At 53.9% G+C, this 13,168-nt stretch overlaps 6 protein-coding genes across 6 annotated transcripts; 3 read left to right on the top strand and 3 right to left on the bottom strand.

Moving 5' to 3' along the window:
• Positions 1 to 565: 565 nt before the first annotated feature.
• CTAM01_14636 (fungal specific transcription factor domain-containing protein) lies at positions 566 to 3,016 on the top strand (the record flags this gene model as incomplete). Its single annotated transcript, XM_060530635.1, has 2 exons — positions 566 to 2,034; positions 2,092 to 3,016. The coding sequence occupies 2 exons, from the start codon at positions 566 to 568 to the stop codon at positions 3,014 to 3,016; spliced, it is 2,394 nt and encodes a 797-aa protein (XP_060374773.1).
• A 49-nt stretch (positions 3,017 to 3,065) lies between these two features.
• On the bottom strand, positions 3,066 to 4,117 carry CTAM01_14635 (GCY; the record flags this gene model as incomplete). Its single annotated transcript, XM_060530634.1, has 2 exons — positions 3,066 to 3,702; positions 3,783 to 4,117. 2 exons carry the CDS (start codon positions 4,115 to 4,117, stop codon positions 3,066 to 3,068), a joined length of 972 nt encoding a protein of 323 aa, XP_060374772.1.
• A 676-nt stretch (positions 4,118 to 4,793) lies between these two features.
• On the top strand, positions 4,794 to 8,591 carry CTAM01_14634 (male sterility protein; the record flags this gene model as incomplete). Its single annotated transcript, XM_060530633.1, has 3 exons — positions 4,794 to 5,442; positions 5,492 to 6,879; positions 6,936 to 8,591. 3 exons carry the CDS (start codon positions 4,794 to 4,796, stop codon positions 8,589 to 8,591), a joined length of 3,693 nt encoding a protein of 1,230 aa, XP_060374771.1.
• A 177-nt stretch (positions 8,592 to 8,768) lies between these two features.
• On the bottom strand, positions 8,769 to 9,320 carry CTAM01_14633 (uncharacterized protein; the record flags this gene model as incomplete). Its single annotated transcript, XM_060530632.1, has 1 exon — positions 8,769 to 9,320. The coding sequence occupies one exon, from the start codon at positions 9,318 to 9,320 to the stop codon at positions 8,769 to 8,771; it is 552 nt and encodes a 183-aa protein (XP_060374770.1).
• Positions 9,321 to 10,459: 1,139 nt separating this feature from the next.
• On the top strand, positions 10,460 to 11,501 carry CTAM01_14632 (metallo-beta-lactamase family protein; the record flags this gene model as incomplete). Its single annotated transcript, XM_060530631.1, has 2 exons — positions 10,460 to 10,828; positions 10,881 to 11,501. 2 exons carry the CDS (start codon positions 10,460 to 10,462, stop codon positions 11,499 to 11,501), a joined length of 990 nt encoding a protein of 329 aa, XP_060374769.1.
• Positions 11,502 to 11,929: 428 nt separating this feature from the next.
• CTAM01_14631 (uncharacterized protein) lies at positions 11,930 to 12,436 on the bottom strand (the record flags this gene model as incomplete). The annotated part of the gene is made up of 1 exon (XM_060530630.1): positions 11,930 to 12,436. One exon carries the CDS (start codon positions 12,434 to 12,436, stop codon positions 11,930 to 11,932), a length of 507 nt encoding a protein of 168 aa, XP_060374768.1.
• Between the last annotated feature and the right edge of the window lie 732 nt (positions 12,437 to 13,168).

Below are 13,168 nucleotides of genomic sequence, written 5' to 3'. Positions count from 1 at the left end.
AAATCCTAAGAATCCGCCTCGGTGTCGGATCTAGCAGTACCCCGGACAACCCCGGATCTATCGCATACCCACGAACCGAACACGCCGCAACTATCAAGTCAACAAACGAGGAAGACTATGTGCACCCTAGTGCTTCCCCCGCAGCAAAGATGAGGAGGAAGCGGGGGAAAAGACACCCTTGTCCCTGGTCGTCGTAGCGGCCCCCGCCTCCCCCCAAGTCAGAAACTCTTGTCTTTCCCCAGACAAATCCCCTCCGTTTTCCGTCGATTTGCGCTCAAGTTTCCTGTCCCATCTCTCTTCCTTCTTTTCCGACTTTCCATCCAGTCCCTCCCTCCTCGAGTCTCGAACCCTTTCCCGCCTCTGCCCCAAGGTAACCCGCCCATTCACTGTGCGCAACGCGCGGGCGTAACCGCGTGCGTGCGTTTTCGTCGCTCCACTGGGACACTGCGCATAAGCAGACAAATCAGAAAAGCCAAACGGCCAAGATAACAGGAAAAGGAGAGCAGAGGGAGTGGACCCTTGCAAAAGTCCGTCGACTCCATCCCGTTGCGTTTGCCTACCGGTCATGGACGCCCCGGAGTACCGCCGTCCTCTCCCCGGCCCGGGAAGTCCGGCTCCCGATGGCCGTCACTCCTCATCGGCCGTTTCAGCCGCCGCAGCTAGTAGTCCCCGTGGAGATTCACGGAAACGAAGCTTTAGCTCCGCCGCCGATCAGCACTCGCCTCTGTCCGATGAGCTGGCTGGCACTGGGTCCTCCTCCGCTGCCGCCGCGGCCGCAGCGAATCGCCGCAAATTGCAGAAAGTCAGCCGCGCGTGCGACTTTTGTAAGCAGCGCAAGGCGCGGTGCAGCGGGACTATCCCCTGCGACAAGTGTACCAGAAAGGGCCTCACGTGCGTCTACGATGCAAAGTACTCCCGCGGTCGACCCCCGACACCTCCGCCCTCAGCTGTGTGGTCTACAGGTTCCAATGCCGTATCCGGATCCGAGGAGCCGCCTGTTATGTACCGGACTACTGAAGATGGAGGCGGAGAACACGTCGCTGCACCGGCCGCGCCGTCGCGCTCGCTGAGGGGACATGTACGCGAGAGCCAGGGCCCGGCGTCGCGAGCCTCGCCCGAGCTTGGTATGGCTGAGATCCAGGGCCAGATTTTCGACCCGACGTCGGGTGTGACTTTCTTGCACAGGGCGTGGAAGCGGCTCTCGAAACACGAGAGTAACATCGTCCCGGACGAGCTCAACGCCTCGACCGACAGCCAGCCACTCATGCTGGCTGGTGATAAGCCGCTGCCCCCTGTTACTGACGAGGATGTGGCCAACTTGTCGCTTCCGGATTCCAGAGAGATTCAGGATTTGCTGGCACTGTACTTTGATGTTTCCATCGCGACTTACCGTGTGCTGCACCGCCCTTCCGTCGAGGCATGGCTAAAGACCATGATTAATAACCTCCGCCACGGAAAAGCCGTCTGGCAGGATATTGGTCGGGGCAAAGCGTCCATCGTCCTTACGGCACTTGCCATTGCCACCGCTCACAACGAAAAGTCCAAGGGATTTCACTCCCCAGAAGGCGAGGCTCTATCCCTGGCTCGTAGTGACCAACTCTTTTGCGTCGCACTGCAGCTTACAGAGCGTGAGACGGGGCTCCCTCGACTAGAGTCAGCTCAGTCGCGATTGATCCAAGTTCTGTACCTCCTGACCACGTCGCGTATGAACCGCGCCTGGTATACCTTTGGAAACGCGCTTCAGATCATATCTGCGCTGGGTATGCACAGAAAAGCGGCTAAGAAGCGGCACTTGACACCGGGCAACTCGGATTATATCCAGGCGCAGTGTCGTATGCGGACGTTCTGGACTAGCTACGTTTTGGACAAGTACCTGGGCGTTATATTCGGCCGTCCACGTCACTTCCATGACGATGACATTGACCAAGACTACCCGGATAGGATCGACGACGAGGATATGACTGCACAGGGACCCATTGAGAGATCGGAGGAACATTCAGACTGTCACATTGACGCGCTGATATTCCATGCCAAGTAAGTCAGCCCCATGTCTGATCACACTCTCTGCGTACAAGTACTGACATTTGACAGGATTGCGCAAATCATCGGAAACACATCAAGAGAAGTCTACTCTATAAAAGCAATCTCCGAACAAGAACGCGTCGCCGCCGCACACCGCCTCAGCAAGAAGATCCACGAATGGCGCGCCAGTCTCCCGCCTCACCTCGGTTCGATCCGCCCCTCCATGCTGATCCCAAGCTTCCGTCGCCAAGCAACGGTACTCAAACTGGCCTACTCCCACGCCATCATGCACGCGAACCGCCTCTTTCTCCTGGGTAACTTGAGTTCCGGCAGCGAGACACAGATCCTAGAGTGTATTGGCGCAGCGAGGACGGTGCTCGAGACAGTAGATGGCATGGCCGCCGAGGGGCCCATCTTCCACGCCTTTTGGTGGACGCAGTACGTCACGTTTTGCGCCCTGCTGGTCACGTATGTATGGGATATCCAGCAGAAGAGGCGAGGCATCACGCTTGAGGGTGAGGGAAAGGCAAAGCATACGAAGCTCATGGATCTGGCTGAGCGATGCCAGACGCATCTTGCGCACGCCACGGCGTCCAATTCACCCAGCCGCCGGTACGCCATCATCCTGGAAGAGTTCAGGACAGAGGGTCTCGGCCAGATGTCACGGCAAACTCAGGTGGCTTCACAGGCACCCCGGACTTCTGCTCCTCGGGTGGCTGCGCTGTCTGCAGATATGCATGTGCCGCCTCTGCAGGCGAATGGGGGGAACGGAGGAGCGTCGATCACGACCGACGGATTCGACTTCAACCATGGGTATGGTACCGAGTCTGGCCCCGTTGATCTGATGGACCAGGGCGACGCAGGGTTCCTTGGATCCAACTTGCTCGATGAGTGGCAGACGACCGATTGGCTAGACCTCGACTCTTCTGCTTTCGGCCCATACCTGGACATCGACTCAAATCCGTTGGCTTGGATGCCGGATATAGGAGGTTAGGGGTCAGGACTCAAATACAGTCTATAATATTTGCATTGATCTATGTCTTCTAAATGGTGAACTTTGTCAAGTTCTCAGGACCCGTTTCCTGGGCTACTCTCTTGACTTCCTCCTCTCCCAGCTCTTGGAAGATATCGAAACCCCATCTCGTTTGCCAGTTGAATCTCTTGTTCCTCTCGAGCCCGTTCAACTGCGCAAAGGCATCCGCCGGCAACTCCTGCACCTTGAAGTTGGACTCTATCCGGCTAGGGGTAACACTCTTGGGCAGAACGACAGTGCCGCGCTGCACACCCCACGAAGCAAGCAACTGGCCGCCGTCAATGCCGAGCTTCTTGCCCAGCTCACCCACAAGAGGGTCGTCCACCGTTCTCGGCTCACCCGTCTGGTTGTTGCCCAGAGGCGAGTAGGCGGCCAGCTGGATGCCCTTTGACTTGCAGAACTCGAGCAGATCCGGCTGTTGGAGGTACGGATGCGCCTCAATCTGGTTGACGGCGGGAACCGTCTTGGTCTTTGTCAGAAGATCCTCGATGCGCTGCTTAGTGAAGTTGGAGACACCGATGGCGCGGACTTTGCCGCTTTGGACCAGCTTCTCCATGGCTGCCCACGTTTCCGCGGGGTCAATGTCGGCCAGCTCGAAGACGCCGTTGGAGTCAATGGGAAACCATTTATCCGACGGCTTGAATGCTCTACAAATGAGGTCAGTACATGCTCTATTGTGTATCTCTTGCATAACAACAGGCACAGATGAACAAAGAATGAGACTTACACTGGCCAGTGCATCAGGAACAAATCGAGGTAATCCGTCCCCAAGTCCTTGAGCGTCTTGTCAACACCGGACTCGACATCTTCGGGTGCGTGCTTGGTGTTCCACAGCTTCCCTGTAACAAAGATCTCTGAACGAGGCACGCCGCTCTTGCGAATGCCCTCACCAACTTCCGCCTCATTGCGGTAGATGGCGGCGCAGTCGATGTGGCGGTAGCCGGAGCGCAGAGCAGTCTCAACAGCACGCTCAACCTCATGAGGTCCGGCTTGCCAGGTGCCGAATCCCACTGCTGGGATCTTTGCACCAGTGTTGAGTGTGAAGTGTGTTGCGAGAGGCATCTTGAGAGAGTTTCTTGGTGTATGTGCAAGGATCAATGGCGTTTATCCGTGGCTGGTATGGACGCAGTTGTTGAACTCTACACAAATCAAGCTGTAATTATATAATAATGTGCCCAAAACAGGTCGCTTGATGGAAAAGATCAAGCAGATAATAAATCGCTTTCAGCCACTCTGCCATCGACACTGCGATCAAGACATGTGGCTCCCAACGACTCCATCACCACCGAGTCCGCAGTTGTGATTCAGACTGGCGGATTCTTTTCCTTGGAGCTAGTCACACCCTTGTTGAATCCGTCCAAACCCGTCGGCGGAGCCCTCAAAATCCGTCACCTAACCCCAGCAATGAGCGGGGAAACGGATTCATGCCTCCCCCACCAACGGAGACCCTCCTCCAGGTTTCTGTCCCGCCTCGATCGCCACAAGCGTGGCCCACTCGGAAGAGCGTCAGGCAGGGTATCAGCATGGCGGATGTTGAGGAATTCACTTCATCGGCGTCGGAACAATGACGGTCTTGCCTGGGCCGCGGAGCCGTTCTCCATCTCTCAAAAGGGTGGCACATGAACCACTCATCAAGCCATCCGCAACCTCAAAAGCAGGGTGGTCATCGACTCATCATCAAGAATCCGAAGAACACTCATCGTCGACCTTGGATGAACCACCTGCAACATCGTCCACCATGAGTCCCCCCTCAGTATACGGTCCCACGAGCGCGGCGCTCCCGAGCTCCAGCTTGGACGCGAATCCCATCATTGACGCTGCTACCGTGCAGGATTTGGACAATGACGATTCAACTCTCAAGACTGTGGACGAGCTGGTCCGCCGGCGCGCCCGGTCGAAACCTGACCAAGTCATTGTGTCTTACCCTTCTTCGGGTATCACATATGTCGACTACACGATGAGGCAGCTCGACGTTTTTGCCTACCGTGTTGCAAAGTTCTATGAGCAGCGCATCCCTAGCCGTCCCAACTCAGATGAGAAGCCCACGACAGTGGCTGTTCTTGGCCCCTCCAACTTTGACTACCTCGTCACCATGCTGGCCTTGACCAAGCTTGGACACACGACGCTCTTCTTGTCAACAAGAATCTCACAGGAGGCCATCGAGTCTCTCATCAGCGTTACAGGTGCCAAGTTCCTGTTGGCTGACAAGAGGTACCTCGAGACGGCCGAGGGAGCCAAGCAGACTCTGCCTCATCTTGATGTCTTTGAGATTGCCGGCCAGTCAACGTTTGACTTCCCCATCGAAGTCCATGCTGATACCCGTCTGGATTATGGTCGTGATCTCTCAGTTGAGACCAACAACCTGATCTACATCATTCACTCTAGTGGTGAGTTGCATTCCATGTATTGCCTCTTGAGCAGCACTGACCTTCATAGGCTCGACTGGCTTGCCCAAGCCCATTTACCAGACTCAAAAGTCGGCCATCCACAACTACTCCAGCAGCATGAACATGAAGGCCTTCATCACACTACCCCTGTACCACAACCACGGTATCTGCAATCTGTACCGCGCCATCTACTGCGGAAAGCCCATCCACCTGTACAACGCGGATCTCCCGTTGACCAGAGAGCACCTCACAAGCATCATGCGCAAGCACAACTTTGAAATCTTCTACGGCGTGCCCTACGCGCTCAAGCTCCTCGCAGAGACAGACGAGGGCATGGACCTGCTCCGCCAGCTTAAGATCGTCATGTACGGCGGCTCCGCTTGCCCCGACGACCTCGGCGACACCCTCGTCAACAACGGCGTCAACCTCGTCGGCCACTACGGCGCAACTGAGGTCGGTCAGCTCATGACGTCTTTCCGCCCTCCCAACGACAAGGTCTGGAACTATGTTCGCGAGCATGAGAAGCTCGCGCCGTACCTCAAGTGGATTCCTCGCGGTCCGAACCTGTTTGAGTGCTGCGTCCTGCCCGGCTGGCCTGCCAAGGTAGCCACGAATCAGGAGGATGGATCGTACTGCACAAAGGATCTGTTTGAGCCTCACCCGACGATCCCCAAGGCGTGGAAGTACATTGCCAGACTTGACGACACCATTGCACTCGTCAACGGCGAGAAGTTCAACCCCGTCCACATGGAGGGCACGATCCGCTCCAACAAGAACATCACAGAGTGCGTCATCTTCGGCGTCGGTCGCCCATCTCTTGGTGCCCTCGTCGTTCCAGCTGCGGCGCTGGCTGGCAAGAGCAATGATGAGATTCTTGAGATTGTTTGGCCCGTAGTCGAGAGCGCGAGCAAGTCCGTTGAGGCCTATGCCCGTGTCTCCAAGAACATGATCAAGCTTCTCCCTTACGACTGCGAGTATCCCAGAACCGACAAGGGCAGCGTCATTCGCCAGGCCTTCTACAAGCGGTACGCTAAGGATATTGACGAGGTCTACGACAATGCAGACGCGGCCAGCGGCGACTTGAAGAAGTTTAGCGTTCCTGAGTTGCAAGATTTCATCCGCCAGGGCCTCGTCCAGACTCTTTCAAAGAAGGTCCAGCTGGATGACGATACCGACTTCTTCTCACTTGGTCTCGACTCCCTGCAGGCTATCCAAATGCGTTCCGATATCCTGAGGACGGTTGACATTGGCGACAACAAGCTTGGCCAGACTGTTGTGTTTGATCATCCGTCGATCAACAAGTTGAGCGCTTACCTTTACAGTCTCGGTACTGGAGAGGGCGTTCAGGCCGATGTTCCCATCGAAAGCGAGATGCAAGAGCTTATTGACAAGTACGGCAACTTTGGTCCCATCGAGTCGGCTCCTAGATCCTCAGTCGTAAGTTGATATCCCAAGCAACGTCCCTCTCGCACCTCTGTACTAACATCCCATAGGCCGTCACCGGCGCTACTGGTTCTCTCGGAGCGCATATTGTCACCAAGCTTGCCGCAGACCCGACCATCAAGACCATCTACTGCTTCACCCGTGCAAGCTCTGACGCCGACGCAGTCCGCCGCGTCAACAGGTCCCTCATCCAACGCAGGCTCTACCACGCGCTGCCCGCCTCCTCCCGCAGAAAGCTCGTCGCACTGTCCACTGACCTCGCCGATGCCAAGCTCGGTCTCTCCGACGAACTATACCGCCAGGTCAAGCAGGATCTCCGCCTCGTCATCCACGCCGCCTGGTCAGTCAACTTCAACATGCGCCTCTCAAGTTTCGCAAAGGGCAACATTGCTGGCGTCAACCACCTGATCGCCCTGTGCAAGGCCGCCGGCGACGTCGAGACCGGAGCATCTTCTCCTGCCTCGTTCAACTTCTGCTCTTCCGTTAGCACCGTCGCGCGCGCGACGACGACCCCCGTCCCCGAATCCGTCCCCGATCTCGAATGGGCTCAGGGTATGGGATACGCCCAGTCCAAGGTCGTCGCCGAGCACCTCTGCGCCAAGGCAACCAAGGCCGGAATCAAGTCCCGCGTCCTGCGCATCGGCCAGATCGTCGCAGACACCCAACACGGCGTCTGGAACGCAACGGAAGCCATTCCCCTCATGCTCCAAACGGCAATCACCGTCGGCGCCCTCCCCAAACTCCAAGAGACACCCTCCTGGCTGCCTGTAGACACCGTCGCGCAAGGCGTCATCGACATCTCCCTCTCTGACGCAGACGGCGTCTTCACTAACGTCGCGAACCCCAAGATGTTCAGCTGGACCAACGATCTCCTCCCTGCCCTCAAGGCCGCTGGCCTCGAGTTCGAAGAGGTCGAGCCCAAGGAGTGGATTCGTCGCCTGCGCGCCTCGAACCCGGACCCCGCCGCCAACCCGCCCATCAAGCTCGTCGACTTCTTCGCGTCAAAGTACGACAAGGACGAGTTCTCGCCGTCCAAGACGTACGTCACCGACAACGCCTGCTCTCTCTCACCCGCGCTCGCTCAGGCGCCCGTGTTGGATCAGAAGCTTGTCAACAACTTTGTCCGATACTTCAAGGCCAACCACTGGGTCAAGAAGAACGAGGGCTCAGCCAAGACGGTCGTTATGGTTGCGGGCCCTTGCGGCAGCGGAAAGTCTACCCTGGCTACCTCTCTGGCCTCCTCGCTCAAGGCACCCTTCATCGAGGGCGACTCTCTGCATTCCAAGGCATCGATCGAGAAGATGGGTAGCAATGTCGCCTTGACTGACGAGGATCGGTCTCTATGGCTTAGCCGCATTGGCAAGAGGGCGTCTGAAGCCCTCGGAGATCTGGGCTACGACTCTGTCGTTGTCAGCTGCTCGGCTCTGAGGAAGTCGTACCGCGATACCCTGCGAAGCGTCTTTGCAGAGCAGGAGGGCGTCGAGGTTGTCTTCCTGGACCTCCAGGCCAGTCCTGAGACGCTTGTGCAAAGGATGAATCAGCGCAAGGGTCACTACATGCTGGCGAGCATGGTAGAGGGACAGGTTGAGGTGTATGAGGCTGCGGGTGTCGCGGAGTTGGATGTCCTCCCCATCGAGGCTGAGGGCACGCCGGAAGAAGTGTTTGAAGAGGCCAAGTGGTTGCTTGAACAGATTGGACTGAACTGAATTATTGCTAGATAAAGCATTATAAGGGCATATTATTGGCGTTAAGGATAATGGGTGCTAGGGTACATGTAGTCATGAGAATTTCTTTATGCGTTTGAGTAACAAATTTGGTATAACCTCAGATTTCCCTCTGTCGCATCTGGTTGCCCTTTCCTTGTCTTAAATCGTGATGTTGAATCAGTCAATCGTAAGCACATCATCTAATTTCTTGCTACAGCATAATCGCCATCCTCCTCGATCCCGGTGCATGACCACTCTCGAGTTGTCGTTCCTGTCTTCTGAACCGTTGACGGTGTATGTGAAATATGCTGATGCGCCGATACACGAATGAATCTTTTCGTTTAATCTCCCATGCGACGTGTTCCAAAGTAATTGCCCTTTGCCGATGGAGGGGCAATCTGAGCAGCCCATCCCCGTGGGGCAGATCCAGTGTCGAAGTTGCGTACAGTGATGACAGAGGTACAGCTCTTGACTGCTTATGTCCTTGAGAATGAGGAAGAGGAAGTTGTTGAGTCTCTTGTCGCTTGTCCTTAGTTTTGGAAGGGTCGTCTGAGACAGGAGGCCGTAAAGAGATTTGCAGGTAAGGGCCAGACACATGGCGGACTCCGTGGGGAGGTGGGAGGCTATTTCGAACATGATGTCGGGTATTTGACGAAGAAGAATCGGTAGATCTGCCAAGCACACTTTCTTCATGCCTGAGAGCGTTTCTATTGGCGTGATGTCCGACATCGTGATGACACCTGTGCAGGCTGCTGAAAAGGTCACGATGAGGAGTGGTCACCCTTGCTCGTGCCGGAATACGAGGTCGTGGGGATGACCGTTATGAGCCTTCAGGCACGGCCGTTGAAGGAGCCGACTTCTGGAACGGTTGGGTCTGTGTTCTTTGTCGATGATGGCGTGTCATGATCAAATGCTTTGACTCGAACAGCGGCTGGGACTAGGCCAGAACGCACTTAGAGTGTCAAAGTTTTGCGGCTACCATCTCTTCGGGATAAGACACAAAGGCCATCGGAAATTAACAGTCTAATCGCAATCGTGACTAGAGATCTTTCTAGGACGCGTTCTGAAGGCACAAGTCGCGGCGCTTTCTAGACACGTGAGACGTATCTGTCCTCCCATCACCATCATCATATTCTAGTTTCGGGGGCCTCCATTTCTTCCATTCTACTACCGATGTCACCTCAAAAATTGGTTGTCTTCTCTCACACAGATCGCTCTTATTTTTTTGAACATCTTGTAGTCATTTTGAGGTCACAACACCGGAGAATGAATTGCAGCATCCGCGTTTGAGATTTGTGTCCAGGTGCAATCGCCAAATGGTCTTAACCTCGAACATAATTTGAATTCTTTGTTAACTATCCTGAGAAGCCTGAATTCCTCTCATGGAACCGTAGACTGATCTAAGGAGAAGGGTGCGCAGTCTCCGATGGATCGGAAGTCCCGGATATCATAGTTCGGGAGATTATAACCATACAACAGGAACCCGCTTGAGAGAGTATCACTAATCTTTATTTCAACCGCCAAGAGGTTTGAGGGTTGTCTGGCGTAATAGTCAATCTAATTTTAAAGGGTAGTGGTCACCGCCATAGATTTGATGCTACAAGTGAAGGTTGTCAGAAAAAGTGGCAACGGAAACAAAATAGCTCCGACTCTTCCAAAGTCATAATACATCCGAGGCGGCTTAAGGACACTCGATATTTGGCCAAGACTCGGAAGCAGATTGAAGGACTGAAATTTCTGCAAACGTAGATTGATGTTTTATAAAATCAGGAGCGCCGTATCTCCAAGACTGGAGCATTTGGTGCATCGAAGGAAAGTTCACCAAAGTCTTTTGCTCTCCTACCATCACCAGACGTACCGACACCGTCATGTTTAGTGAGATCATCACCGCCGTCGCTCTATCAGGAGTGTTCGGAAAAGGTGCCGCGTCATGCACTTGCGACCTGAAAGTCGAAAGCTATATCAGCCCAGGGTTCTCGTTGGATGTTGTGTCGTCTCTGATCATCGGCTCTCAAGCCGCTGCGATCATCGACTTGCCTCTTGCAGTTGCCGACGCGGGAACTCTGGCTCAATGGGTTAAGAACACAACTGGCAAGCCTCTCTTGGCGGCTTTCACAACGCATAATCACCCCGATCACTATCTGAGCGGCAAAGCATTCCTTCAGCACTTCCCCGAGGCCAAGCACTACGCCACGCCAGAGACGGTGCAGGGGATCCAGAACGAGGCTATCAACAAAGTGAGAATTCCTGTTGACGTTTTGAGAAGGAATGGTAATAACAAATTTCTAGACTGAATTCTGGTCTGCCGCTTATGGCCCCGGCATTATCGCCCCCGTTCCCGCGATTCCGACTGCCTACAACTTCTCCTTCTTCACCCTCCCAGGCGACGAAAAGTGCCCGATCGAAATACTCAAGAACATCGGCGGCGATACCATTGATCTATGTTCATTCTGGATTCCGTCTATAAAGACACTAATCGCAGGTGACGTCGTCTACGGCCACCAGATGCATGCCTGGCTCGCCGACCTTCTTACGCCCGCCCTCACAGAGTCTTGGCTCACGACCCTCAACTTCATCACGGGCCTCAGACCTAGTCTTGTCATACCGGGACACGCGCTAGCGTCCACTACCTTCAGTGCGCTCGCCGATGTCGATCATACAAGGGATTATGTTTCTTTTTTCCAGAAGAACATCGAAGCCAAGGGTCCCGACTTTTACACCCCGCGGGAAATTTCGAGCATGATGGAGGCTGCTTTCCCTGGCTTGACAAACTTGACGTCTTCAACTACTTCGGCTACCTTGCTCAACATCACGTCGGAGAACTTTGGTCGAGGTGGACAAAGACAAGTACACTACTTCGACTTAACTGTGTATAACGATACGGATGTCTTGGATGGATGGCGCTTGTGATAGTTCGTTAAAGTAGACGACGCCGAAAGAAATACCAGTTCTAAGCCTAATCCTACCGGATAAAAGGTGTTTTTAGAGTACTAGTACGATTATAGCTTTGACCTGCAACTAAAATTTCAACAAGACGTTCATAATCGTCTCAACCCGGTCCCTTCTTTCATGACTGATCTTTTTCATAAAGGAGGAACTAGTAGGGGTATGAGCCAATGGATGGTAGTCGGGACTGAAATTAGGCCGGATGACAAGGATGTATACATGTAGGTACACAAGTTGTATAGTCCTCTTCCCAGCAGGTTCAAATGGTTTCATTCGACTCCTACTGTTTCAAACCGGAAAAGCAAAACAACACATAAACATTGACCAGGGGAAAACCGAGTTGACCGACGAAAAATCCCCTAGTCTACAACACTTCTCGACATGAGCCACGTTCAGACCCGAACATTGTTCCAAACAAGATACAGGTACGCGCCACTTCTCTTATGATTGATATCTGTACTTATTCCGTCCCATCCAGCCGCGCGGGCATCATCGAGGGAAACAGAGTCGTTGGGAGATCTCCATAATTGTACTTCACTGATCCTCGTAGGCAAGTTCAAATCTCGTGAAGTGACCACATACCGGTAGTCGCCGCCAGCTCCTTGAGCCATGTCCCCTCCGAATGCCGGTTCGTCGTCGCCAGTGATCTCAATCCTTAATCCAGTGATGGCGCGGGATGGGTCGGCAGTAAAAGATTTTACGACGTAAGTATACTTTCCGCCGAAACTATTATTACAATCTGGGCTACCCAGATCTCCACTGTTGTCCACGCAAGTGCCAGTCGGGAAGAAATCCGAGTCATCAGACGCCTCAATTCTGAGAGCTGAGATGTATTTTTGCGGGGGAGGGGGGGAATTCGCAGGAATGGCGTTCCCGTGTACGTTGTTGTTGGTAGCCATAGCTAGTGTTACTTAAAATGGCCTTTGAAGTAAATTGACTGCTTGGAGATATTGCAGTGACTATGAGGGCGGATAGAGAAGATGATATATTAGATCAAGTGAAGGTCTCAGAACAAAAGTAGGTCGTGCTCCGCCCTTAAAAGGTGTTTGGGCAACCCTGTAGTCTTCGAACCCCTAAGTTACTCTCTTCTGTGAAGTCTCAGAACATGCTGCGGCGAGCTGAAAGAACGCTAGTCATAACCGCATTAACGCCGGTCTCCAAGAGTCTAGAACTGCTAGTGAGTGGTGGGCACGGACGTTCGGTACCAGACGAATCAGGTGTTTCGAAACAATCGAACTATTTAACTGTGAACCATTTGACTGTAAACGAGAGATTGATGCCGTTTTCAGAAGGGTCTGGACTATTGTCCCGTTGCTGTATGCTACCTGAATACTCTCAGCACATAGGTGGATGAAGAATGCCGCACAGGGGTTTCCGCTTGTGGAATAGCCAACTAAATGCATTTATGACCTCTCTTTACGGAGTAAGTCAACATACCCACTTCCTGGCACCCCCCTGTTTCTGGCACCCACAAAAACGCGAAAATCCACCACAACCCAATGCCCACCCCCAACCTCCTTTTATCACAACATTTTCAATTCGCGTCCAAATGGGCTCATCTTTTGCACATGTCTTCTTCTATATATAATGCCTCAATATACCGAAGATCAGCTTCGTCAGGCTCTCGAGGA

This window comes from Colletotrichum tamarilloi (genome assembly GCF_030869305.1).
Source record: "Colletotrichum tamarilloi strain Tom-12 chromosome Unknown Scaffold_129.1, whole genome shotgun sequence".
Classification (NCBI taxonomy): domain Eukaryota; kingdom Fungi; phylum Ascomycota; class Sordariomycetes; order Glomerellales; family Glomerellaceae; genus Colletotrichum; species Colletotrichum tamarilloi.
This window is presented reverse-complemented; position numbering and strand designations above follow the sequence as displayed.